This window comes from Filicampus tigris, chromosome 1 (assembly GCF_054856515.1).
Source record: "Filicampus tigris isolate MCC_2025a chromosome 1, RoL_Ftig_1.0, whole genome shotgun sequence".
NCBI classification, from domain to species: domain Eukaryota; kingdom Metazoa; phylum Chordata; class Actinopteri; order Syngnathiformes; family Syngnathidae; genus Filicampus; species Filicampus tigris.
Genome location: NC_141217.1, coordinates 7,225,080 through 7,240,424, shown reverse-complemented (window position 1 = coordinate 7,240,424; position 15,345 = coordinate 7,225,080). Strand labels below are relative to the sequence as shown.

Here is a 15,345-nt window from a genome sequence, read left to right as displayed (position 1 = left end):
TAAATGAGTGCGTTTGTGTGTGGCTACTAGACCAACATCCCTATTTAATTAGGAAGAATAAAAAGACCATCAAATGATTGTTATTACACAAGCTGGCAACCTGTGAGGGCACGACGGGAAGAGGAGAAGTGTGCGTGTGTGCGTGTGTGTGTCAGTATGTTAGTGTGTGTACAAAAATAAGGGTGAGCGAGAGGGACGAGATGAAGCGAGAGGGAGCTTATATAACTGCAATGAATGTCTGGTTATACAAGTAGGATTAGAGTGGCGGGGGGAGACTGGTTATGCAACCTTAACTAGAAATGTCACTGTGCCACGGTGGTGCGCTGTGTGTGTGTGCGTGTGTGTGTGTGTGTGTGTGTCTTCTGGCTCCCAATTAGGATTAGCCAGCTTTATTGCTCTGTCTGATCTGCTCCTCCTATCACTCTTCACATCAACTTCCTCCTTTAAACACTGCCCCTTCCCCTTTGTTCCTGTTGTCTTTTCTGGCTCCTAGAAAACAAATTATCTGTGTCTCACTCTCAACCTGTGTGCATTTAAGCGTGTGCACATTGTGAGATTGTGAGTTCGGGAATGAGGGAAGTGTATAAGATGTACCCTGCGTAAACTTGTGAATGCACCACGGTCCATATAATGATTTCCAAAACAAGAGATGTATCAGACAAAAAAGTTCAGAGAAGTTTTAATTTGACAATGCCTTCATATTATACTGCATGGAGCCAAGTGGTAACCAAAACGTCAGACACAGCTCTCAATATGAAGCAATAAAAAAAAGCCACATACACAACTTATCACAAAGATGGTCATGTCATCTTCCAAACCGCTTATCCTGTATAGGGTCGCGGGGAGTTGCTGGAGCCTATCCCAGCCGTCAATGGGCGAAGGCAGACTACACCCCGAACTGGTCGCCGGCCAGTCGCAGGGCACACATAGACACTGTCACTGAGCGGGAATCGATCCCACGCTGCCCGCACACAACTCAGGCGTGTGTACCACTACACTATCAGCGGATTCCACAAAGATGGTAACATTCCGTATCATCTTTGCATCAGAATTTTGACAGAATGCAAAAACGGAAGCACTTTAAAAGGACGAGGACGGACGGTGTCGGAGGACGATAATTTTTAGGAATAAAGACGGAGGGATGAGGCCGGAAGAGTACCCAGGCCACGGACGGAGGACGGACCGGCAAAAAAGGGTCAAGTGCCCAGCTCTGAATTTTTGATACAGCTTTATGACCACTTTGGTCATAAAATTGTACCTGGTTGGTGTGATTTTGGTCAAATTGATGTGTGCAGAAAATATGTCTACTACTATGTAAATTAAAATGTGAATTTGTGCTATTTAAATGTATTTTCAAGTTATTGTGTTCAGACTTCATCAAATAGGTCATTATCGTATTAAAATATATTCTGTTTTTGAGTTAGTTGTATATTAAAAGGTAATTGTCAAAGGTCGTTTTAGCGTCTTTGTTAGTACTGAAACAGCTATTTTTTACTGTCTCATATGTTGCTTTTTGTTTTGCAGTGCGAAGCTATCATCTCTTCAGGCATTTCAACAATCGGCATCCGGCCCATTAAAGGATTTAAATGGCTAAACGCATGCGCAAGGTTCACATTTATCCAGTCGGGGGGATAACTTCCCCGCTGCGTGCTCCCCGCTGCTCATTCTGAACTTCCGCAGGCACCTGACCTACTAGCCCACTTAGCAACATAAAAGGACAAAGTTCACGTGGGCTTTGAGGCCAACAGTTGTGGTGTAAGCTACTACAGCAGCCTGGAATTACAGTGTTACTGTATTTGTTCATGAGCTATAATGAGAACGATTCTTCACCAGGCAACTTTGTTTCCCATCACGTCTTTATAAGGTTTTATTTATTTGTGATGTTATAAACTATACAAAGTTATCCATTCATGTCACTAAGTGAAACCCCTTAATGCTGCGGTCAGATCGAACGCAAGTTGTGCTATTCTCATTACGCGATTACATATAAAGTCAATGCAGTTTGCGAAGATAGGTGAAAATCTGTGCCAGTACGGAGAGCACATTCACTCAATTTGATAAATTTAACTGGAAGGCACACACTGTGTTGCGAGAGCCAATCGACGCCACCAATGTACCTTCAACGTCACACACACTGTAGACACAGTACACGGAAGCAACACACACAAACACCGCCCTGTGCAGGTAACATGGTGGAAGAATAGGACAAAATAATCATAGGGGTCTTCCAATACTGAGACCAGGCCAAAAAGGAACAGGCTAGGAGAATGGTGAGTGAGAGAGTTATCACATACAAGTATATTAAGCATACTTGAACTGTGACCTAAGCCCAAGTTTGAGCACAACCACTGGCCACCTGACTGACTATCAATTTTAATTCATTTTTTTCTGTCATAGGAGGAGGAGGAGCCCCTCCGCTTCTCTGCTCTGGTGTGGCGCAATTTAAGTAGATACGATAGTATCCCGCAATCAAACTCACGCGGAGAAACGCAGGGTGAAGCGACATTTTGTCTTCGGTTTCAACGTAGCACAACTCAGTAACAGTACCCAATGAAGTTAAAATAGGCTTTAACTGCTACTGTCTGCTTTGCCACAATCCTTTTTTTTAAACTACAGGTGCACTAGAAATACTGTTTATTGTACCGTACCATTGATATTTTCTAAACACAGTATCAAAAATATAATTGTGCAAATACAGGGCTCCGATATTATTATTACTATTTCAATAATGTAAATATCAGGGGTGTTCCTCTCTTCAATATAAGACAATTCGATACTTATCTCTCGGTACGAGGGGTATGGTTACGATTCAAGAAACGTACATTTTCACGTGAAACGATTCAATTCGGCTCGATTCAGTGGGATTAGGATTCGATTCCATATGGTAGGCCGTAGGTTTTTTTTTTACGTTTAGTGATATGTAACAACATAAACGTAAAAGCTCTCCAAAGCCCAAAGTATTCAAGTTAATTAAATTCAAAGTAACAACAAACCATCAATTAACATCAAACTGATTTATACCGATGTATATGTGGTGTGCATCTCTCCTGAAATACGTATTGAGACGCATCTCGATACACGGGGTGCAATACGATGATTCAATGACTGATGATTCAAATCCATTCAGTTATATTAGAAGCAATTCTCTGATTCAAATCGGTTTCCCCTTGTAAATATACACAAATAATAGAAACAAATCTGCTGTTTGTAAGCATTGAATTAAGGACACATTTAATTTATATTAAATAAATTAGATTTAGAAATGATTTGTATGCCCAGTGACGGACCGGCGACCTGTCCAGGGTGTACCACATCTCTCGCCCAAAGTCACCTTGGACACTCTCCAGCTCACCTGCAGCCCTAATGAGCACAACCACTGGAGGGATAGTAAGATGGATAGTATTACGAGTATAGAAATAGTTAGTGGGTGTCTTAAATTGAGCAGTCCCGAAAGAGGGCCAATTGCCTGTTAAACTCTTTGCACGTGCGCGTGTGTGTCTCTCGCTCTCTCTGACCTGCTTTGCGTGCGCGCTCCGTGGCGGAGGCACGTGTGTCGGTCTTGACGTCCTGGCATGTGCCGGTGCTACTGGACTCCACGCAGATGACTTCCTGTCTCAACTCCTGCTGCGACACTGATGATGATGATGATGATGATGATGACACATGCTTTGTTACATCACCTGCACAAAGGGATTGGCAAAAAAAGCAAAACGGATCAATGCTTTGTATTCGCAGTCTTACCCAAATTTGGTCACACTTCAAAGCTTGCATGGTTAATGAACGGTGGTCGTCTGTCTCTACGTGTTAGTTTGGTGATTAACGGGTGTGTCACCCTGAATGCAATACGTAGTATAGTTGTAATAAGTACTGAAAATGAATGGATAAAGATGCCAGGGGCACACCATTTTCGTATTCAGGCAGCAGTGGTATGGGGAAATCTTGCTTTCTCTGGTCATCCAGACGTCGCCTTCTCTGTCGCTCCTCCTGCTGAGCACTTTTGGTGACTGCTTCCAGCTGATGCTCCCTCAGTAACTTCCTACGATCACAAGAGCGGAACACGGGAACTCAATGTGACCTTAACCTTAAGCATTTGTCGGCCGCAAAATCAATCAAATGTGCAACATGATTAGATTAGGATGAAATTTGATTTGATGATCGACGGACATTAAATGCGTTTCATGTCATTCGTGTACCAAGGAAACAAACACAATGAAACCCTTGAGAATTGTTGAAATATCACGACCTCAGTTGACACAAAAATGAAGTTCCAATTAGATCGTGTACATCTCTGGAATAGAATTTGCTTACCGAATGTTACGTCTCATGTGCGAGGGTTTGGAGCTCCTCTTTCTATTTCCTGTCATAGTGGAGGGCGTGGCGGGCCTTTGGCCGGAGACCCCAGAGTGGGGTCTCGACGCGGGCTGTGAGGGGGGAGGGTTGGCTGGCGTCCGCCCTGAAGGTGAGGTAGACGGTGGAGGGGTACGCTGCCATGCCGCCGTGTCGCCTCCCTGAGCCTCATTCTCTGAGCTGAAGGAGGCGCAGTGGGACTGATCTGAGGAACAAAGAGGGGACCACAGTTAAACATGCAAACTCCAAGCTATTTATCTTTCATCAAGGGCATGCCAAGATGCCGTAGGCAGTGCATTCAGATCATGTCGAGGACATCCACAGTACTGAGACTGAACATTGAGTTGCCTCGAGAAAATTCACAGAAGTTGGAGCCACTTCATTTTTCCACTTTTGATTTTGAGTATGATTCTGAAAGCAGTCCTCATTATTGGGGTTCCGTTGATCGTTGTCCTCAACAAATTACACGCCATAGTCAATAACGATTTGTAACCGGGGTATGTCATCTCATTACGATCGTGAGTTTGTGATTCAAGGCTTTCCTTTGCTTTCTGGGGGGGAGTGTATTGTAAACAGTCACTTAACCGTATCTAACTGCTTCCATCCGAGTGTGCAAGCATTGCCGGACGTAAGGAGGGCATTCAAACCTTAAAACATAGGTTGAAAACACTGGTTTGGATTTGAAAATAAATAACTGCAAATCATAAGCTAACTGAGTTTATCAATACATTGACGCAGTGCATTTCCGAAACAATACAAAATTGGAGGCTGGCAGTGTTTCTGTGTTAAATAAAACCCCAGAAGACCCAGAGAGGGGCCATTTGGCCTAAGTGTGTAGTAAGGGATCACTAGGGGTGCTGTGGGAAATGACCACATTTCACTCAATTTGTCTGACAATTATTTCCATCCATGCATTATCATCATTTATAAATTACAAATACCTTTTTTCATCTGTCTATGCCATTAACGTATAGTGGCAAGGACAACAACTAAATGCTCTTCTCTGTGATGCCACCTGCTGCCATTCACGTAAACAGTAAGTATATCCGTATATCAGCTTTATGTTCAGTTAAACAAGTCCACATTTCACTTCACGCAAACAGAATAAGTATATTCGTATATCAGCCTTATGTTCAGTTAAACAAGTCCATATTTCACACGGAGTTAATCAATTTGTGAATGAATAGAGACCAGACCATCATTATTTCAATATTGTGAGATTTTTGTTTGGTGGTGGGCCATGACATTTTTCTCATGTGAAATAGGTGTTTTGATTGAATCAAGGTTGGGTTAACACTGTCCTACAGAGGCTAGTTGTTAAGTCTTAATAAGTCATTAATCAAGTCTGTTTCTACAAGTGTTAAACACTCACAGGGACACATCCATTAATTAAAGCTCAGAAAAAAATGACACGAGTCATTCAAATGAATCAAAAGAACATTTCCAGGTCAGTTGTGTGGATCCACCCGAAGCATGCAGTCATTGTTCTAAAACTGAAAGTATCTGGGGAAACTAAAAGCTTGATTTTTGTTTTTGGTTTTTGTTTCTGCTTCTACTACCAACCCACCGGGATGAAATCTGCTTTCACCTTACTTTTCCACCTCTCACATTTTCCTACACTCCTCCATTTTCAGTTGCTCTGCCAGAGACACACTGAACCAGATCTCTGGTTTACGTAAGGCCTGGATCATAAATATGGATGGATTACGAAATGAAAAACAGGAAACACACACAAACACATGCACTAAGAACAAGCTGTGCCGGGAATCTGCCAGGGATGACGGCACAAAATGATGCTGTGCTGCCAACACACACAGTGTCGTTACTCACAATAACTTTCAAAGTGTAAAGGCCGAGATAGACCAAAAAGACGCTGGCCAACAGTGACAGACGCTTACCCCCTGTGGCGTCCGGCCTGCTGTCGGCACGTCACGCTGGAGGAATACACCGCAACGACAGACAGCGACGCTGGCCATTAAAGTACTTTCTGCGCGCGCATAAGATGTAATACCCTTCCATACCATCGGCGGCGGTAGTCACCATTTCTCATGGTTAGAAAAATCCAACCGGAAAGCTGTTGGCCGGGGGCGGATTATAAAAAGGTAAACAATGCATTAGGCTCTATTCTTCGCTCACGGTGAACTCCCACGCGAAGTAAACCATCACGTTCTCCGAGCGCTGATTTGCTAGCTAACAGCCATTCAAAGTGAATAAATGTCACGACTGGCGACGCCGATTCAACATGCGTAACCGCCCCCAAGATGCTTACAGACGTAGTGCTACGACACTACGACGGTGGCCACTACACTAAACAGACGGCGCATTCACGAAGCTTCACGACCTCCGACGTCGGATTGGTCTATCAGGGCCTTAAGATACCTGGTGTATTAGGTTGCGGATGATAAGAATGTGTGCATACACTCTGAGGCAAGCTGCCTTGCAAAACAACTTGCACAAAACACCCATTCTGTCCATGATACACACCGTAATCAAACAATGCGGTCGTTTAAAAAAAAACCCAGTCTGTCTCAGGGATGTGTGTGTGTCTTTGCGTGTGCAGTGAGACATATGACTAGCATTTCTAACCACTTCAAACGTGAATTCCCTGTTGATAAGAAGTAAAGTCATGTCAATATTACAACATTTTCATATTTGAATTAAACAGTGGTGATATAGAGGACGGAATGAATCTGTCCTGACTCTTCAGCGCAATACAGCTAAAGAGTATAATCTTGAGTACACAACTCATTGTTTAAGCTTTACTATTAACAGTTGTTAACTTATTTTCACACTTGTATTAAACTTATGATAAAATGGTCCGGAAAATATTGCCTGTAAAGTAAAGGAGTTTTATGATGGCATCGGTTAAATTTTGGATTTTGCGGGGGGAGAAATGTGTGACATCGCTCCAAAAAACACGTTCTTCAATTGACAGTTCCAAGTATGCTCGGAGTGCGAATGAAAGATGAGACTGCTCTTTGTGTGCACTGCGCTATCGCTTCAGCAAAGGACACAGGTTTTGTTATCTCAGCCTGAGAGAGTGGCAAAGACAACGGTGCGTCAGCGTCAACATATTGCATAACATTCCAACTCTCTGTCAGCCCCGTTTCCTTCCTTCACTCATACCTGACAGAACAGTACTGTACTGTTTAAGACTTCATGACATACATAGAGCCCTGACTTCACAATACACACACACACACCCCTGCACATGCACGCACACACACGATGGGCACTCAGCGAGACGCTGAAGGAAAGGACAGGAAGTGGAGTGGGCGGATAAAAGTGAGGTCATCATTCAGAAAGGATACACTTAAGAGGAAGAGGGGGCAGACATGCATGATCAATGAATTTGTCCACTTGACACATCACTGTGAAGCATTGTCTCACTATTGAATATCTATTATAATATTTACTGTCCATACATAAGCATGTACATATACATGTATATACATACAGTACACATATACATATATACAGGGGTGCACATAACTGCAGGTACGCACGCGCAACAGAAATCATTGATGCGTACCGCCAATTGCGTCACGACGCTCGTTTGCGTACACACTGTACACACTAGTGGTAAAAAAAAATGTTTTTAAAAAAACACTAGTGGTGCAGTGGAACGAATCATCTTTGATTGGTAAGGATCAAGCATCGGTTCAGGATGGGCACGATCCGCAGAATTGTTGGTGAAAAAAAACTGTGTTCACAATAAGGCAATGTGATTAGCCCGCATTCAGTAGAGGAAGTTGAATACTCTCAAGATCACTAACTTCAAAATAAAGCTTACCAAATAATACATTGAGTCATTAATGCCATTGCAATAGCCTTAGTGAACTTTTTCTATGACGTTGGCCCGCATGGTGGCATAACGGCTGACTTGACTTCTTTTTTCGACGTATCGGCAGTTTTAACGCTTGCTACCAACACCAACACAACGCAGTCTCAAAATCATATTCAGTCGCTAAATTAGGACATGAACAAACCACCGGTTAATTACGCTGTCATTGTATGATACGGCACAAGTCTCCGGCGTTAGTGGCTAGCAGCTGTTATCATTAGCTGGTAGAACAGCTGCCTCTTGGCTTACTTTTTTTTTTTTTTTTACTTTTTCTATATTGTGGTCCAAGATTACTTTGTAATGTGCTGTCCACGTTTTAAGAAAGGTGCCTTAAATTGCACTTCAAGTCTTTTTCATTATGGAAAAAAAAAGAATATAAAAATGAAACATCTTAATTAATTTATAACAACACATTTGCCTAATAATTGGAAGAAAACATTCAGTTTAAAATTGTGTTGAATTGTGTTCTTAAATCCTAAACCGCCATATTAGACATTAGGAGTTGATTTTTTTTATGGGCAAAAGCGTTTTATAAAATAAATGAAGACAAAGTTCTATTTAGTCTCTCGGTCTGTCAGCCGGTCCCACGCCCACTCTCCCCAAAAAACATCAGCAAAACAGTCACTGACCGTCACCGATGGACGCGGTTAGTGACAATTACTCTGACGGACAAAAATCCAATTCCTTCAGTGCATAGTCCGTCACTTTTAAAAAGTTCGTCATTTGTCAGCAAAATGGGCATCCGTCTGTAATGGACTGACAAACCAGTCCGTCCGCCTGACGGAATGCCCACCTCTTCTGCATATAAATTATATATACAGTATACTGTTATTTATTTTTATATTTATATATTTATATATTTATAGGGCGGCAAGACTGGTTGATGTAAAGGTGGGCATTCATCCGCGCTTTAGTTTGCGTGTGAGTCCTCATCGATATTTTAGGCCCTCCCAGTCAGTCCAAGTCAGCCAAACAGCGTCGAGAACGCACTTAACTCATACCACGTTACACACAGGTGCCACACTCTTGACACGCAGCCAAATAAAGAAAAAACTACAACAGTGTTGTGTCCCTTTCGGTCCCACAGACGCAATGACATGTGACCCATATTGTTATTTCACCGATCAACACGCTGTGCATGTGTGTCTTGTTTGTTTTTATTTGATATTTGTCTTTTTTTTTCTCTCATTTGGAAGCGTGTCTGCTTGTGCGGCGCCTGCGTGTGATGTGAAAATTATGTTCTCGACATCGACTGGTTATCGCCGGCGAGGGACTGACTGGGACCACGTGCGTCGGCCGAAAACACAGACAAGAAGTTAGTGGCCGATAGACGATGCCCAGCTCTGTGTATATAAAAAGTATTCCATTTCCAACAAATACTGCAATATTTCTTTAAATGCATTTCATTTCGAGGATTAAATTTATCTTCCAAAAACAGAGATACTAAGCAAAGTTGAAGACAACTTTTCACACGCGGACCTGCTGACACACATCTCGTATTGGGCAATTGATACAGGAATTAAAGAACCTAGAGAAAATCAAAATACAGATGATGTATTGATGAACAAGCAGCATTTGTTTCAACACTAAGAATGCTGCCAGGCTTAAAGACTTCAACACATTTAAATTTATGAGACCCAAGGAATGTGAGGCCACAAAATCTATACTGTGTGTGCAAGTATGTCTGCAAAGGAGGTTGCAGGGAATTGAGGAAAGTCTACAGCAACCTAAATGTTATCTAAGTACATCTACATACATATTTAGGGTTTACATAACTTCTCTGTAGAGGGATTAAGAACGTAAAACCACAACTTGTGCTCTTTGCGTACACGACTGCCGGGTTCCGCACCTTTTATTTCCCCAGTGGACATGGTCAAAATTTAGCCAAGCTGTTGCTTTTCAAAAGCACTATTTCATCGAAACAGTTCGAGTTGTGTGCATTCAGGCAGAAGAGATGAATACAGATTGTGATCTGCAGTGATAGCTTGCTAAGTTGCCTCAAAAGCAGTAAAATGCATACTGTGACGGGAGCGTTTGCAACCGGCTGCTTACGTAACGCTGAATCACAAACACAGGAGGGAACTTTTAGCCCTGTACAGACACTTCAATGTGCTTTGTCTGAAAGTCGCAACTTTTCCTTTATCATTTTGTATCAGCATCAATACAAGAGTATGTTTGTCTGATTTGACGGGGAAAACCCCCCACAATGTGCAAGCTGAGGGTACTCCACTCCAGCCCTGCAGGTGGCAGTAATGTGCATTAAAATGTTTGCATCATCATCTTTGTTACAGCTCAATCAAATTCAAACAGATTTTTACCATCAATGCATTTTCTAGAGCACCTATAAGTATCCTTTTTTTTGGGACACAGTGAGCTGGGTGAAAGGCGGACTACACATTGGATTGCTCACCAGTCAATCACAGAGTACATATAGAGGCAAAAGAAAAAACATTCACAGCTACTGACCGGGAACTGTGCCCACACTGCCTGCACCGAAGTCAAGCGAGTGAACCACTACAATGTCAGTGACTTTGTAGTGGTTCAAACTTTAAAGCGAAAGTCAACCCAAACAAATCTTTTACAAGAATATGATCCCAGCAGGCCCACTAGTTGAAACACGGCATTCGGATTAATTTTGCGTTTGTGGAATATAGGTTAAGCAGCAAAATGCACTCGTTTTTAGCCATCTCTGGGGACGGCCATTTTGTCTTCTGTCGACTGAAAATGACATCACAGCTGCTCACAACGACCAATCACGGCTGAGATTCAGAAAACAGGTCAGCCGTGGTCCGTATTGTCATATTTTCACTTCCTTTTGGTATAATGAGCAGTTATCCCAATGCTTTTGCTCCCATTGCATGCAATGATTCTGGTTAAGGTGAGCCATTTTAAAATTGTAAAGTAAAACTTTCTGCGAGTTAAAACAGCTGGACTGACCAACTGATGATTACAGTTTGGTTCAGCTTGTAAAAATGACGCATGACGAACTTCCCTCAACAGGCACTTTTCAAGTCCACTTTTAGCCTGCTCATACAGACCCACGTCATATTGTTAAAATTTGTCAACATGTCATGACAAGGCAACGGGTCACAGATGAATGTGAAGGTGCTGAAGAGGCCACTGGCTTCTTAAGAGGCCGCTTCATACATGAGGAAGGCCTTTTGTACTTTGCGTCCTTATTGGCATTTGCGCATGCACATTGTCTTGAGTACAAGTCGCACACAGAACGCTACTCTCTTAACGCCAGGGACGCCGAGGGGGACGTGAGAGGGTGCTTATATAACTGTTGCCTGTGGCTGTTACACAACCACCGTGTTCACAAGAACTGCGCACACATAAACAAACACACACACACACACACCATCTTGACTTTTGACACAATAAAACAGTGGCACATACTGCATGTGTGTGTTTGTTTAATGTGTTCTCTTTCACACTCTTCTGTTACTTAAAAAGGAAGTCAACCCAAAAATGCTCTTTAGCAGAATATGTACTATGCAGCCCCACTCGTCTAAACACGACATTCTGGATGATATTGTGTTTGTGGAATATGAGTTAAGTAGTAAAGTCCACCTGTTTTTGTCCACCTCAGGGGGCGGTCATTTTGTCATTTGCTGTCAATTGAACATCAGAGTGGCTCAGCAGAGTTGCTGAGCCAGTCGTGGCTCAGCTTCAGAAAACAGGTGAGCCGTGATTGGTTGTTACCTAAGCCCTGAGCAACTGTGATGTCATTTTTAGTCAACAGAAGCAACAAAATGGCTGCCCCATGAGAGGGCTAAAATATGTGGATTAACTTGTATGCCACAAATGCTATACGAGTCAGATTGCCACGTTTATACTGATGGAGGCACGTAGAACACATTATTGTAAAGAACATTTTTGGGTTAACTTCTTGTTCAAGTGAGTAAAAAAAAAATACAAGAACAACAAAAATTAAATAGTAAACATGACGCACAATTACCACAGAGCTGCAGGGTGCTATGAACAGAATTGGACGCTGTTATTAGTGAAACCACGACAACATGAACATGCAAAAACATGCATGGTACGTTAATTGGACCCTCTAAACTGTCCCTAGATGTGATTGTGAGTGTGAACGTTTGCGTGTCTCTGTGTGCCCTGTGATTGGTTGGCTAGCGGTTCAGGGTGTACCCCGCCTACTGCCAAAGACAGCTGGGCTAGGCTCCAGCACGCCCGCGACCCTTGTGAGGATAAAGCGGTATAGATAATGGATGGATGGATACATGGAAAAAAAAAAGAAAATGTGTCAGTGACGAGAAAGTGATCTGTATTCTGCGCTGCGCTGCACTGCGAACGGCCTTTCTGTAAAACCATTCTCTTGGACATACCAAGATAAAATGGGTTATGTAACTTGCCTTACGAAAGACAAAAATCAAACACGCGCACACACACTGCTTGTATAACAGCCTTTGCTCATTGAGTTATTAAGGCTGCTTTTATTAGCGTGGAGGCAGGTGAATTATGAAATCCTCAGGAGGGGACGCGCGGTTGAAGAGGCAGCAGAGAGTTCAAGAAACTCGCCAGCGGAAGATGACAGAAATGCCACGTGCGCACACATACGCACGCAAATGCGTGCACACACACGTGACAGCGTGATAAGAAGCAGGTGAAGTGAGTTGGAGCTGTTTGTAGGCCAGTATGTCAGTGCGGCTGTAGGGGAGGAAGAGGAAGATGAGAGTGAGTGAGATGAGAGGACACACACACACACACACACACACACCCCACACCCACATCTTCGGCGGCGAAGTCTCATGAAAGCAGTCAGACTTCATGTGCTCCCTGCATTCAACTCAGACCCTCACGCTGTTCCAAATAGGACAGCTTGTTCCTTCCCGGCATGCTGTAGCCAATTACAGCCAAGCTGAGTCAGAAGTGCAGCACGGATAACTCGGTGGTGCTGTTACAGGCTTCATTTCTAACTGTGAATATTTCTTAGCCCAATACACACTTTGTCATTACTGGGCAGCTGCTACACACACACAAAGGAAAGGAAACACACACATCCTCCACAATGGGGGTAAGGCAGGGGTCACCAACTTCGGTCCTCGAGGGCACCTGTCCTGAATGGTTTTCAATCTCTCCCTGTTGTAACACACCTGTTAAAATGATCAGGATCCATATAGTTTAATGTAGCATAACACAGCATATCACATCCTATCATCCTGTATATTTGATCAAATCACACACTATTGGCACATCATATCATACCATACAATACCACACAATTTCATATAGTACATCATATCAAACCACATCATATCCTAATATATGAATGTCAAGGCAGTATATGGCAATGCATGACGTATTATTTCGTAAGTGTTAAACTTGGATCTTGAGCTGAAAAAGGCCAGGAAAGACAGCTTTAAAGTAAATAACAGTCAGCGTCGACATTACTGGACGTGGGTAGCACGGTTGCCTGCCGGTGAGCACGTCTGCCTCACAGTCCTGAGTTTCGGGGATTGGGTCGCGGCACCGGCCTTCCTGTGTGAGTGTGCATGTAGCAGGTTTTCCCCGTGTTTGTGTGGTTTTCCTCGGATTCCTCCCACATCACAAAACCGTGCATGGTAAGTTCGTTCTAATTTGTCCATTGATGTGACTGTAAATGGTTTTAAATTGAAAATGACATTTCGACTGTGAAAATCATAACCTCCTGTCAGAGATACCAACCAAGAGACATGTTTGTGAAAATCCAACTGTGAAAAGTATTTTTTTTAAAACGACTCTCTTCATTCATCCAAACTGCACTAGGGCGCTGCTGTGTTCTTTCTGCAGCCGCCTCGCACGCTCACCCTGCTAACCCACTGGTCTGATGAACCGTGCTTTCCTGCCATCAAAGAAGCACATTTCTAGCATGGCTCGAGCCGGCCTACAATGGCCAATCACGCGCAGGCATTGCTTCAAGTAACCCTAGAAACAGCCAATCAGAGCGCAGCTGTGAGAGGACAACACCGGAGAGCCAGCCGGGTGCACGTGGGACCAGCACTAAAATCATCGGAATAAAAATGATTGAAAAGGGGACAAAATAATAAAAAATAAATAAACAAAAAAGGAGTGTGGCAGAGAAAGGGAAGGGGATGGCGAAAAAGGTGGCAGCGACGGTGAATTTTTAAGTGGGTATGGATCCAGTGTTACACAACACTGTTAAGTAACTTCACGATTCTCAGCCACCGACTGAAGCATATTCTTAAGACTTCTGAGACTAATTGGAATGTCAAAGTGTCAAAATCTTTTGCAAAATGCTTCCATTTTTCTAATCCAAGGATTGCGTTCGGTTGCAGCTGCGATGCATTTGAGAAAAAGCCTCTCAAAGTCAGAGTCGGTTGCCACAGCCTTGTCTTCTCTAACATTCCCAATATTGAAAAACTATTTCACCCTTGAATCCCCAGACAGGAAGACTTCCCCCCCCTCACAAACTTGCTCCATCCCAGCCGTGTGACAACAGCGTGATGTTCGAGACACCTACCTGTGAACGACTCCGTTTCGTCCAGGAGTAGCATGACTTTGGAGTGAAGAAAAGGGCTGCTCTGCTCTTCTTGGCTTTTCGCCTGCCCTAACGTCCTGACCCGCTACCCTACAGGCAGAGCGAGAAGCCTTAAGAAAGCCAACCGGAGGCGTCAATGTCCGTCCGTCAGCTTGTTTTACGCTGAGCCTTTCTATAGCACTACTGCCACAGTGACTGACTGACTCGCTGACTACTGGCTGGCCCACTCTGTGTGCAGCTTTCAAAAACAATGTCAACATGAGGCAGAGGCAGGAAGGAGGGCTGGCAGATGAAAAACTTACATAACCCCTCATGCTGAAGGCGGGGCCCTGTGAGGGGGGACTACTACAGCTGACCGCGCATCGCTCTGACCCACCACACACCCCGAGACGGAAGGAGACGCCCACACATTCAAGTCTCTTCTCAAAAGAAGGATTTCGTACAGAAAGCAACACTGTAATTAGTAGAAAAAGGAAGTACAAGTTTTTTCAGGTTTGCTACAAAGAATCTGTACATGTAAGGCTGTGCAAGTGTAAAACTTTCATTTTGCCTCTGTTGCATGACAGTGGGAGGTTTTAATATACCGGTACTGTAAAAAACGAACCAAAACAAAAAAATTCAAAACATTTCAACATGTAGGCTGTTTCCTTGA

The 15,345-nt window shown here is 43.3% G+C and overlaps 1 protein-coding gene across 3 annotated transcripts in view; it reads right to left on the bottom strand.

Annotated features, from left to right (window-relative positions):
* LOC147152627 (helicase ARIP4-like) overlaps nucleotides 1-15,345 on the bottom strand; it is a 32,660-nt gene that overhangs the window by 15,487 nt on the left and 1,828 nt on the right. For 2 of the 3 annotated variants that reach the window (XM_086049665.1, XM_086049659.1), the window contains exons 1-4: nucleotides 14,676-14,960; nucleotides 4,309-4,552; nucleotides 3,903-4,036; nucleotides 3,516-3,680 (exon numbers count right to left, since the gene is read on the bottom strand). In XM_086049665.1, the coding sequence (XP_085905791.1) occupies nucleotides 3,516-3,680; nucleotides 3,903-4,036; nucleotides 4,309-4,552; nucleotides 14,676-14,709 (577 nt within the window). In that variant the 5' untranslated portion in view covers nucleotides 14,710-14,960. Of the gene's footprint in view, nucleotides 1-3,515; nucleotides 3,681-3,902; nucleotides 4,037-4,308; nucleotides 4,553-14,675; nucleotides 14,961-15,345 lie in introns of those variants that run through there. The other variant, XM_086049673.1, reaches the window with a different exon arrangement.